At 38.6% G+C, this 13,111-nt stretch overlaps 1 protein-coding gene across 7 annotated transcripts in view; it reads left to right on the top strand.

Moving 5' to 3' along the window:
- Positions 1-13,111, top strand: part of GOLM1 (golgi membrane protein 1) — a 71,224-nt gene that overhangs the window by 40,802 nt on the left and 17,311 nt on the right. For 4 of the 7 annotated variants that reach the window (XM_067569030.1, XM_067569026.1, XM_067569028.1 and 1 more), the window contains 4 exons: positions 409-586; positions 3,018-3,344; positions 8,894-9,019; positions 9,463-12,070. In XM_067569030.1, the coding sequence (XP_067425131.1) occupies positions 409-586; positions 3,018-3,344; positions 8,894-9,019; positions 9,463-9,542 (711 nt within the window). In that variant the 3' untranslated portion in view covers positions 9,543-12,070. Of the gene's footprint in view, positions 1-408; positions 587-3,017; positions 3,345-8,893; positions 9,020-9,462; positions 12,071-13,111 lie in introns of those variants that run through there. The other 3 variants (XR_010923951.1, XR_010923952.1, XM_067569031.1) reach the window with 2 other exon arrangements.

Here is a 13,111-nt window from a genome sequence, read left to right as displayed (position 1 = left end):
CAGGGCAGCCCGGAGGAAAGTTGCACTGCCACTGTTCTGCACCCCCAGCTATTTATTGGTGCTCGAGGAGGACTGCCCCTCACACTCAGAAACATTGCTTCAAAGAACAATAGTCCCAAATACACTATGTATAGCAACTATTGAATCAGATGGAATTGGGTGGAGTAGTGCTGGAAGAGGTATTATACCCAAACTGCTGTGTTTGTGTGATCTGTGTGAAAATTGCTGCCTGTTCAGGGTTGTGTTTTACTTCTGACTCCAGTGAAGATTTCAGTTCAGGTCTATTTCTTGAATTGGTTTTAGATGCATTTAGATTTCTCTAGTCAGGATTAAAAATGAAATATAAATCAGAGCACAGGAATAGACATTTAGATGGGCAAATCACATATGTCTGTATGTGCTTTTAAGGGTAATATTCAGCTGCCAACCTTTAATCGACCAGAGCTCCAACTGCATGACCAGGAAGATCAGAAAGGACATGATCAGCAAGAGAAGGACAAAATTCCTGCAAACGTACCTCTAGAAGCCTCAAAGCCAACACCCAGTGTAAAAAAAGTACCAGAGATTGAGTCTTACAGAGACAAAGGTAAGATTGGCTAATTACATCATTAGCACCTTAATAGCAACTGAGGTGAGAAATGTTTTCTAATTAATTGAATTTTAAATTAATAAAATATATGCAATTATTTATTTATTTTTATTACTTAGATCCAACTACAGTAGAGTCACATTGATTATTGTATTTTTTCCATGCTTACGGAAAGCTTATAGTTAATATTTTGACAGTCATTAGCTATTTTTTTTTTAAATTAAAACACTTCCATTGGCTGAAGAGCAGGTTAAAGTAGTAGTGGCTAGATCCACAAAGAGGACTTAGGCTCAGCATTGAAACACCTAACTTTAGGCATCCAGGCTCCCTATACAATGCATGGGAAGAGTTAGGTGCCTAAGAATAGGATCCATAAAAGTCAGCAAACTAAGGCCTGGTCTGCACTGCCACCGTCCGTCAACGGGAGATACACAAGCTACATAACGTAGTTTACGTATCTCCTGTGGACTTACTTACGTTGCTGTACTGATGCGTCTCCACTGCACTGCGTCGATGGGAGACGCCCTCTGGTTGACACAGCCTTATTATTTTTTTGGGGGAGGGGTGAATTTAATGTGTCAACTGGAGAGCACTTCCGGGATCGATTGAGCGGGTTTCCACGGCCCGCTCAGTCGATCCCACTGCATCGATCCATGTAGCCCCAGCAGTGAAGACATACCCTAAGTGGGGAGCTGTCTAAGCTAGCCAATAGGAAATACTGAGGAGAGGTGCAGGGACTAGCCTTGTCCATCAAAAGGACTTAAGTGCCCAACTCTGGACCAGATAGAGGCACCTGTCTCCACTTGGGATTCACAGTCGTGAACCTTCTCCTGGAGTTAGGACTGACTGGACTTGGATGCCTTTCTCATAAAAAAACAATGGTGATGGGCCAGAGAAAAAACAAGTGATTCTGTAGCCTAGTGGTTAGTGCACTCTTCTGGGACCCAGGCTGCTGCCCCTGCTCTATTGCATACTTAAATATTTTATACAAGGTGAATCAGCTTCAATGGGAAAAAGATTGAGTCTTACCTGTTAGCCCAATGGTTAGGGGACTCACCTGGGAAGGGGGAGACCTTGGTTTAAGTCCTTGCTCCACATTGGGCAGAGGGGGATTTGAACCTGGGTCTCCCACACCCTTGGTTAGTATGCTAACCATTGGACTACTGGGTACCACTTCTGATACTGGTGGGGAATTTAGATATGTACAGAGTTAGGTGGCAGCTGAGTTTCTAAGGATCAAAATTTTGGATATAGATATCTGAAGTGGCAATTAGGTGCCTAATCTTTGTGAATCTAGTCCAAGGTGTAATACGACGTTACATTTGGCAGGCCTAAATTAGTATCCCTCATTTGCTATGGAAAAAGCTGTCCCTTCTCTGAAGATTTTCTGAAACAAGGGCTTGACTTTAACAGTCTTCTAAACATTAGTTTGTTTTTAGTAGCTGAGACCTACGTGTAACAGCTGAATGTTATCCTTTAGTCAAACACATGTTATTGGGCTCAATATAGAGGTAACCGGATGAAATGTAAGGGCCTATGATATATAGGAAGTTAAACTAGATAATCTAATGGTCCTTACTAGCCTTAAACTCCATGAATATGAATAAGTGCATGGTTGCTGTTGTCACATTCTCAGCTTAGTTTCATATATGTTTGAAATTCAATTTCCTCTTTAAATTTTTTTACCATATTTTCTTAAAATACAGCTCTGAGCGTATTTCAGGTCTCATTCCAGCGAGCTAATGTTTTAATATGATGTTTTACATAAGGGTCTTCTTGCTGATTGTATCTCAAAACAGTACAAGAATACAGATACATGGAGAAAAGACATGGCAGTGTAGGCTGGGACCATTAGTATCCCTGAGTTGTATCTCTATATTCAAGATAAAAGCAACTACAGGCTACTTGTAGAATTCTCACACCTGATCAAACCTTGTTGTAGGCCGACTCTGTTTGAATACCAAGCTGGTTGCATTACTAACAGTGAAGTGACCACCTTCACCACACAAAAAATAAGCTTTTTACATATTTAATGCTGTCAGAATAGGTATTTACGTAGAACATTAAAACTCTGTATTTAAATATTTCTACTTTGCATGTCCAATTATTAATTACTTTCAGGTTATAGTGAGACCAGTTCAGACTTTTCCCCTATTTACCATAAAACAAAGACAATGCAGACCTTAAAGCCCTTATGAAACACAAATCCTGCAGTGATTTCCAATATACCAGTACCTTTAACTTATTTGTGCTTGTACATTTCTTGGAGTTGATGCAGCTTAAAGAGATGTCCCTTCACAGGAAAAAAAAATTGAACTTGAGTGGACAGAGGAAAGCAGTTGATCCTGTTACAGCTTTTTAAAGGTTTAATTTTTGCTATGGCCAAAACTCTGCTTAGTGCACAAATTGTGACTACATTGGTTTACAGAAGGGACACGTGATCTGGGTGCATTGAACAAAGAGGAGTCTAAAATAGAAGCTGAGAGGCATTCTGTTGATCAAGGACCTTCATCTGATTCAGCTAAGAGTGCCATAGCTCATAAGGAACTGCCTCCTGAACCTGGAAAGGAACCAAATCCATATGAGGGGATAAATATTCTGAGAGAAGGTGTTGCAGAAAGGGAGTCTATCAAAATGCAAGAACTACCTGCAGGCCATGCTACTGATCAAGAAAATGCTGCCAATGAAGAAGTGGAGAGAGAGCACCTCTTAAATTATGATGCTCAACAGGATGACCAGGAGCCCAACCAGGATGGTTAGTACAAAAACTCTCTGACTGTCTAGCTGCCAAGTGACTTGCTGCTAGATCCAGTAATCTTGTAGAATGTTACAAGGGTCATTTCTTCCCTGTTGCAGAAATAATTAATATAAAATCTAAAATGCCACAGTGTCGTGGTCTGTCATGTAGGAGACGGTCATTCAAAGACAAGTTCCTTGCTTCCTTTGCTCTGTGGGTGGAACTTGGAATTTGTTTCCAACTCTTTTGCTAATTGTGTTAGTTGTATTTTGGAGTGGTTTGGGTCCAAATCTCCACTGGGATCAGCAGTCCTGCCTGTTTGGTACAGACGTTGGGCCAAATCTTGCTCTTTTATCTATGCGAGTAAGTTCATTGACATCAGTTGGACTCCTTATGTGATTAATTCCAGTTGGATTTGACGTATTACTGAGGGGTACAGGTGGAATTTTTTTTGTTGGTTTGGCAAAAAAAAAAACCCTGCTGTTTTTAATAGGAAATTCTTTTAAACAGTAAAATTGGTGTTGGACATAACCTTGGCTGTCTTGCACTACTATATATGTACCCAAAGACAAAGCAGTTTGAATGTACTCTGAATTTGCATTACTTTATCCCTGGTGAATTAGAGCCATTTTGCTTTAGTTCACTTCTCAGTGTTCACCAGTCAATCACTATTTCCCATAAAGTAACTGTCTGTATTCAGAGTTTTGTAGGATTAGGCCCAAAGGCTCATTTAGCAACTAGTAAGTTTTTCAGCAGACCTGCATCTTTGGCTTCAATTATAGCTCAGGTCTACACTAGAAAAGGTTTGCAGGTAACACTGTACGGACACACTTTCCTAGCACTGATGCAACTTTTGCTGAATATAGTTTATACCACCAGTTCCTGAGCAAAATAAGCACTTTTATCCTGGTATAACTGCATCTATATTAAGGCTTTGTTCGTATAGAAATGTAATTAAAAAAAAAATCACTCCCCTAACTGACATTGATAATAGCAAAAATTTCTTATAGTAACATTCCAAATGCAAGTCCATTTTCAATGCTAACAAGCACTTGCTGAGTATTTGTACATTAATTGAATGTTCTATCCATATTATTTTTTGCGTGTGTGTGTGTGTGTGTGTGTGTGTGTATAATTGTTGTATGTAAAGTATTGAAATATGATCAGCTGCCTTAAAATAACAATCCTTCACATTTCCTCCTCAGGTTTTTAATTCCAAAGCAGCGGCCCTAGAATGCTAAAAAGTGGGAGAAGTTATTTCAGTATAGACAATGTGAAAACAGTAATCTGTCCTGACTAAAAATTAATCATGTGCAGTTCTTGTAGCAGGGCAATGAAAAGGGCACCAAAGCTACATCCATAAATTTGTGTGCATGCATATTCATACACTTTGCAGGAACAAATGCTTTTTTGAAAAGAAGCCACAAATACTTTTGTGGATTTTTTTCTTTGCATTGGCTCTTCTTAATCTTTAGTGCATACCTAATAAGCATTCTTCACTTATGGAACTCAGTAATGCAGAGGATTTCTTTAGTAAATACTGCAGTACTTTGCCTCTTTCAGTACGCAGTCCTCCAACTTTGCATGGTAACTTTACTTATCTAGCCCCAAAATGCACAATACATTTAGCATCCATAGACTTTTCAGGTGAAGGGGCTGGGGTCTGAACTTCTTCCATTACCATTTGTGTATTCTAAGCATTTTGGAGAAATATCTCTATCTGGGAGCTAAAAGTTAAAACCAGACTAGGGTATACTACTGAAATACTAATGGTAGCCTGTGAGCTTTGAAAGAAACATGCTCACATATACTTGAGGAGGTTAGACATTCTATCTAAAAGTGTAATGGTGCACATACACGTTGTGACAACAGGCAGATAGTCACATATTGCAATTTAAAATGACTTTGAAAATGTACAGCTTTTCTATAAGTGCTGTTTATGTTTCTATGAGTGCCGTGTAAGTGGGAACCTCACAGTGGTGCTGGAGTCTTAGTTGTATTGTACAGATGGGAAAAGCTCAGTGAATCAGTGTCAGGGCTGGGATTAGAACCTCAACTGCTGACTCCCAACCAACCCTGTTGCCTTCTGAACATTGGCATGCATACAGACATACAATCACTGTCTTTTGGAGCATCTTTATTATTAGGCACCAGGCACACTTAGCAATGTGGTTACAACAGCTACACTGATTTGGCAGCCTAAGGCTCTATCAGCACATGAAATCTTTTAGCTGCAGTCATACTGATATTGGTGCAGTCTTAGTGACAGCGTTCTCAGCTAGATCTGGAATTTCATCTAGAGCACAAATCAAAAAGCATACAGGCAATGGGCTGGTGCAGAAGAGTTCATTTATAATCCCCTACTCCCAATTTTGCTGCTGACAAGACTTTTCTGACTTCGCTTTATCTGCCAGGGAATATGCTCTGGTACATTGAAAGCAAAGCATGAATCCTAAGATTATTTGTCCTGAGTCATTAGACAAACTGAGGTTTGCATTGTGGAAACTGAAGTCCTGAGTTCCTGGGATTGTTTGAAACATCTTGCTGAACAGAGGAAGCTGTTCTTTCTGCTTCTCCTTTATTTTCCCAGATTGTGATAAGATTCACGATATGTTTGCCTCTATTCTGTAATAGGTGCAGCACATCTGTCAGCTGTTAACTGGCTAGTAATTGGTTTAAGGCCTTGAAGGCAATAATCCTTCAATTCCTCAGCTGTGGTCCATGAACTTCTTGGTATTCTGCAAAGCATCTAGTGGGTACAGAAAGCTGTAAGGTCATATGATATTGACAATTCCTTGTTTCTAGCTGCTTTTACAGGCATCCAGGCTCTTGGTTACAAAGAGAAATCTGGACTCCTGTAGACACAAATGGAAATCAGGAGCTATCCTAGTTTCAGGGGACAAGTTGCTGTAGTTGGCATAAGAATGCTGAAGGATTACATGTGGGATCTTGATTGAGAAAGACTGGCATCTAATACAACCAGGGCTGAATTAATGAAAACAAGATACTTACCCTTTTGCTATGTTGAGGCCATTACTTTCCTCTCTCTCTAGTGATGAAAATATAGTTAATACTTTGATTTTAGTGTAAAAGAATCTGACAACCTCCAGAAATTGGCAAAATGGCTAATTGAATATCACTAGCAGGCATCTATTTTCTCCTTTAGTTTTGAAGTAAGTTCCCCCATGAACATGGGGTTTCTGCTCCACTGAACCACCTCAGCATATATTCTGCTGGTGCTTCTAGTACCATCACTAAGGGTAGGGAGTAAGTCCTATTCTTCCGTGCACAGGAATTCTAAGTATTTTTAATTCTTGTTTTGTATCTTCTAAACGAAAACCTGAGCCTTCCAAATACTGAAAATAAGGCTTGCTCGATCACTTGGAGAGGCTTGGCACTCCAGCACTGATCAGTGTTGCTGCTGACAATCAGCAGAGTGAGAGGTCTGTGCTCTCTGGGAAGTGGATGAAAAGGTGAAAAGATAGGCTGTGTCAAAGTGCAAATGTTCTATCTGATATTTTGTTTTGTTGTTCTGCAGTTGAAGACAGGATGCTTTTATTAACATGGCAGGTCATTTGTGAGGCTTAAATTCCAAACACCCTCTGTTGTTCCTAAGAGTTATATACTGTATGACACTTCAGGTCAATTATCATAAATGTCTGAACATTGCTGATATCTAACTTCTCTCAGATCAGCCAGCAGCTCTAAGACCAAAAAAAGGTACATTGATGGATTATCTTGTATGCAATGAATAAGTGGTGATCTTCCAACTGCCACAGTAGAGATTCTGGCGAGGGCAAACAGTTCTCCAAAAGGGATGTGGCTGTTCTGGATGTCTTGGCTTCCTCCTTTTTTAGCATAGGCTGAAATAAGAACATATTTGGACACAAAAGATCTTCCCATCATTGGGGTGGAAAAACTGGCTGCAAAGCAGTTTCTGAAATGTGAAGAATGTCAGTCGCAAGACAGGCGGGACGCTTCATATTGCGCTGCATGCCACAAAAACAGTGGTTTGTCCCTTAACTTTTTGATTATTATATACAAGACTTGGTGATGGATCTAACATTTTTGGAAAATACTGTCTACACTCAAAGATATCATGAAATCACCTTTCAGATTAAATGCTGTGATCCTGTTCTTAGAACAAAACCAATTTGCTTCATTTAGAAAGATATTCTATATCTACTTGGGAGAGAATAAGGCTGAAACACAGCACCTTGTATCAACTAGGAGAATCTTAAAACACAAGAGACTTTATAGATAGATCAGGTCAAGAAACGGAAGAATTTCACAAAACATGGAATTTTTCTCCACTGAAATACTAAATAATCTTTCTTCACCTACAGATTTTGTAATTTCATTTTATCAAAAATAATAAAAAAGCTTGTTGAGTAAGATCTATTTGTTTTTGTATAACTCCACATAGAAATCTAGTCCTTTGGGGCCACTGTTTGAACTAAGACTGTATTTGATATGAGGTGTTTGTTTGCACACCCTTTCCTAAATCATATGCCAGGCGCAAAAGCCATGTTTGCTACTCTGCTTATGAACAGAGATCCACCTTCTGATTACTTTAGCAGGATGCTGTCATCCTCTACTGAAATAAGGAAAAATGCAAATTGAGAGTGTGGGGAGGGATGTCTTCCATTTACTTCTGAGTTCTCTGCAATTCAACTTCCTGGAGAAAAGGTCAATAAAAATTTTTGAGATTAAAATAAGTTAGAGGAGTCCAAATGCTAATTTAAAGTTCTGCTTCTGGAACTAAAATAAATCCTTATATACTTCTAAAAGCCATCTTTGCAACTTACTAGTGGACAGACCATCTGCCTGGCACAAAAATTCCCTCCCTCCAAACAAAAATCCTAAGATCAAGAAATGTTAATGCAGGTGCTAACAAGTTTAAATGTAGCAGCCTGAACATGTCACTAATAGTAGCTACCATTTTTATTGATTTATCCTTCTTTGGTTTCCACTTAACATTTTCTTTCTTTAACCTCTTGCTAATACTAGCTCTTTCCATCCCACTGACGATTGACTTGCTTAGCATTCTGGGGTCTGGGAACTTTAATCTGTCCATTGGACAAATTTGCAGCAAAAGAACTTAGGTTAGAATGTTTTCTCTAATATCTACCTATAAGGATAGTTAAGTACTGGAGCATGTTACCAAGAGAGGTTATGGAATCCTTGTCATGGGAGCTTTATTAAGAACAGGTTAGATAAATATGTTGTCAGGTGTAGTCTTGGTATATGTAATTCTGCATCTCAGTGGGGGGATGGACTAGGTGTCCTCTTGAAGGTCCCTTCCAGCCCTATATCTCTCTGATTCTGTTAAGTTTTTTTATATACAAATGTTTTAGCAAACTTAGTTCTGAAATTGGATAGGCAACAGTAGCAAGTAAGAATAGCTGAGAACTGAGCCTCTAAGCATAGGGTAATCAAACTTCAAAGATTTAAGATAAATTTTACCTATATAGAGTGTGAGGGAGACTTTTTTTTTCTAGAAACTGTTCTACTGCAGCTGTGGAAAGTCTTTGGCCAATAACTAATGAACCTAAATATCTTTATAGACAAACAGGGAGCTGAAGCAGTGAACCAGAATAATATAGCAGTCGACTACAACTTAGATGAGAATGAGGCTGAATCTGAAACTGACAAGCAAGCAGCGCTGGCAGGAAATGAAAATAACTTGCATGGTAAAAACCGGAGTCTTTTTTTTTTTTTTTTTGTAATGTCCTTGTCTGATATACTAAATGTTAAGATTGTATTTTTAGAACTATTCCCTTAAAAGGATTTTGGGAGGAATGAAGCTGGCTGACTTCATTCATCAGTTTAGTAGCCTTTATGCTTGCTTTGAACACAACATGGGCCTGATTATGCTATCACCAGTTTTACTCTGATGCAATAAGACTTCAGTGAAATTACTCCCCATTTACATGGGAGAGGGGAGACTAAGGCACTCAGTACAGTTTCATAGTATATGTAAGAGCAAAAACTATACACTTTTGATATTGCACTCTTCTACAGTGATACTATCCTTTCAATAAGGACTATGCTTAGTCTCTCTTGCTGTGTTCCACCTCTTACAAATGCAAAATCTTACAGTATTAAGAACTTCACTTTTTTCCTCCCTCATTAGTCCAAAATCCTGAAGATCAGAACATGAAGAACCACTTATTTGAGCAAGGTGAAGAGGAGCGGCGGCAGCAGAGACTGTGAATAAGCAAGTCCATCATGTGTGTGACTCAGTCACCTGCAAACAAATCCAACCATAAAGATCCAGGTGAAGTTAGAATGCTTGATTGCCATCTCCTCAAGGCTTTAAGAGGGTTCCAAATAAAGTAGATCACTGTTGTGAAGTTTTAGTACTATGCTTCAATGGTTAAAAGGATACTTTGTCTCTTACAGAGGTTTGATTAAAGCAGTTCTGACTCCTGTCAGAACTGGTTTTTTTACTATTTTAAAACCTTAACTAGCTAGCAATAATTGTAATACTTTCAAAAAATCTGCTAAGTTGTACAGTCATAACAGTGGCATGAAGTAGGGGAAACAAAATAATTCTAAAATCATATTTTGAATCTATACCTGTGCTAACTGTTAGTCTGATCCTCCCCCAGTAAATGGTACGTTTAGTCCTTATCTCCACAGAGTGGAATAGTTGACCTGACCCTCTCAAAATAGTCTCTCCTTTTGGATAGCTTTTCTCCTCTCCTGCTAATGGTGTTTCTCTCCACCCTAGAAGAAAGCAGGGTTCCTAAGAGAGGTCACTTCAAAGCAGGCTGGAGTTAAATTTACAAAACTAGCAAGGTGGTGTGGAGGTTAGCTTGTACAACTCATTTTAGTAGAAGGATTTGGTTTGTCGACTGATGTGCGGTTCCTGAAGCAAGCATGGTCTGAAGGAAGGCCTAAAATGGTGTGTGCCCTGTATATTCCTTAATTCACCCATCCAGCGTTGTACAATGCATTTAGAAGACATTTTTATATAGGACTCCATGAGTAAACCTGAACACATTGAAGTTACGCAACAGAATACTTTATTGCCACTGTTATTTTATAGCGTTTTTTTTATTGAATGTTGAATATATTCGTTGTGGTAAACAAACATACAATACCTCCTAATGCCATTAGGACATCTGTGGAAACCCTGGCCTCTACTTGTTACTGCTAGGTGCCTGTTGAAGCAAGAGTTTAAAGTGCAGAAGGTCCATCGCACTCTGTCTGCAACCATTTAAAATCAGCATGGTAGAGAACTATTAGTATCACACACCTACTCTCAGATACTCTTGAGTTTTTGTCCTTGACTCCACTTGTAAATCCTAGTTGCTAAAAGTGGGCAGGTTACAGGGATTTGGCTCCTGATGCTGAAGGTTGCCTGTATGCCATAGTCCAGTGTGTCAAAGAACAGGGAAAAGAAAATGAAAGCAACTTGCATCCAACTTGAACAAATCCAAATCAAGAGTTCAGATACTAATGCAGAATAGTAGACTGTTAACAAGTAAAATAAAATTGGAGGAGAGAAGAGGTAGGTAATATGCATGACTGAATTTTACAAAGGACTGCACACTGCATTTAAGTTACATTCTGACAGAAAGGGACATCTGATGCCTCACTACATACTTCTTATGCACTTTATTTCCTTTCCAGTTATGTACTGTATGTCATTCTTATAATATGCTGTATTTCACAGTACTAGTAATCTGGCTATAATAATTTAAGAGCATAATTTTTTTGTATCTTACAAAGGTAGTTGCCATAGAGTAAATATGGCTGTGCTCAGAAACTGTATTAAACCTGGCCTTTGTTATACATAAATGAATGCATATAGACAGGATACATTTTGTTCAGAAACTCTCCTTAAGTTGTCCTAAGAAAGGCATTGCAATGTTCTCCTCTATAACCGTTATACAATAATTAACCAGACACAAATATTACATTTTTGAAAATTTTCTTTTCAATACATTGCTTTCTTTGTTCATAGTTGGGAGGTGGGGGGAGCGCTATGCCAACTTGACAAAGAAAAACAAGCATTTTGTAGAATGACAGAATGGGAGAGAAGCAAAAGGACTCTTCCTCTAAAACACATGGACAACTTGGGATGTATTGCCTTTTGCAGTAGGTGCAGTTTTTAGTAAAAGAGTTAAATTATCTATCCCAACACTCTAGTCATTAGATACTATTACACACCAAACTGCTCAGACAGCTTCAAAAAATAAGATGGACATTAATTCATGACTCAGTCATTCCATTACCTTTTACATGGGGGTATAAAATCATCTGTCAATAAAATTTTTCTTTCCAAATGGTTTTTGAAGGATTCAGATTCTAAGTGTAACTTTTACAAAGGTAGAAGACAAGGGACTTTTATCAACTGTATAGAATAGAATTTTAGAACTAAAGCTTTTTGTAATGGGGCAAGAGAAATTAGATTCCCAGAACTGTAGTTTTAAACAGCTTTGTATATTGTCTTAAATCATTTGTACTCACTTTTTGAGTCTCCTGAATGAAGTTATGAACTTGAGGGGGTGGGAAAACTGATTTTTGTCCTCGTTCAGAATGTTTTTACAATGAAGCCTGGTCAATTTTAGAAAAACCTTTTAAAATAAAACTAAATCCTTCTCAATGTGTATTTAACTTATTTTAAACAGGGTTGGTTTACTTTCATTGTTAGTTCCTAGTCTGGTTGATGGGAGCGGGGAAGCTGGTCCATTTACCCAATGTTCTAATGCATTTATTTTATAAATGTGATATGGTACAGAAGTTATTGCTAGTTTCTTAATGTTACTTGTTGGCCAGCTTATGTATTTCCAGTGGAAGGTGATTTCCTTTAAAACTGCAGTCCAATTTGCCTGTCAGTCAGTAACAATTCTTTACAGTGTGAAGAAGTAGAGAGATCAGTGCACTAAAATATTCCTACGTTGAATTTACGTAGGGGGAAGTTAACTTAATTATTGATTTCTAAGGTATTTAGTCTGTTAATTTTGGGTCTTTAGCTTCAACTTTGATTAAACCATTTTGTACAGCTGGTTAGAAGATGTCCAGCTGAATGCTTTACCATCAATGTCAATTATTGAAGAGCTAAATGTTTTATGGAAACATTGTGATTATATTTAATTTAGAAAAAAAGTGTTTTATTAAAAAAACTCAGTCAAGATCAGAACAAAATAATTTTGATAAACATTTCAATCAACCCAAAATGAAGATGTTGGAATTTGTTTTGTGGGAAATGTAAATGTTTCTGTTCCGATTTGGAACACAGTCTTAAAATCTCAATTTCCTGCAAAATGGAAAATCCAGTTCCCACCCAGCTCATGTTGCCTTCTGGTCTTGCTTTTTAATCCAACTGTCACTTATATATTTTGTTTAAAGACTGCTATTCTCAGCAGTGGCTTAGCGTGAGGCATGAATTCAGTCAATTTTATCTATTGTGATATAGCGAAGGCAGAAGGCTCTAGAAAAGTGATTGAAGGGAGATATGTAAGCCTCAGAATGCTCTGGGCTCTGTTCCCTGCAGTTTAGCTGAGAGTCTAGGGGGCAATTAGGAGCAGCTGGGGCTAATTAGGGACCAGCCAGGTGCTCCATAAAAACCCTCTGACCCAAACAGACAGGGCATGAGCTGGGAGGAGCAGGAGTGCTGTGCTGTGCTGTGCTGTGCGTAGGAGTACTGATTGCGAGGAGGAACAGACCAGAGTGCAGAGATTCTGTGGAAGAGCAGGCTGGAGGAAGGTACCAGGCTCAAGAAGCCAGAAGGAGGGGGAAAATTAGCCCGGGGAAGAGAGTTTGCAGCTGGG

The sequence above is a fragment of the Emydura macquarii genome, unplaced genomic scaffold, assembly GCF_026122565.2.
Source record: "Emydura macquarii macquarii isolate MOO-44397 ecotype Brisbane River unplaced genomic scaffold, CSIRO-AGI_Emac_v2 contig_2897, whole genome shotgun sequence".
NCBI lineage: Eukaryota > Metazoa > Chordata > Testudines > Chelidae > Emydura > Emydura macquarii.
This window is presented reverse-complemented; position numbering and strand designations above follow the sequence as displayed.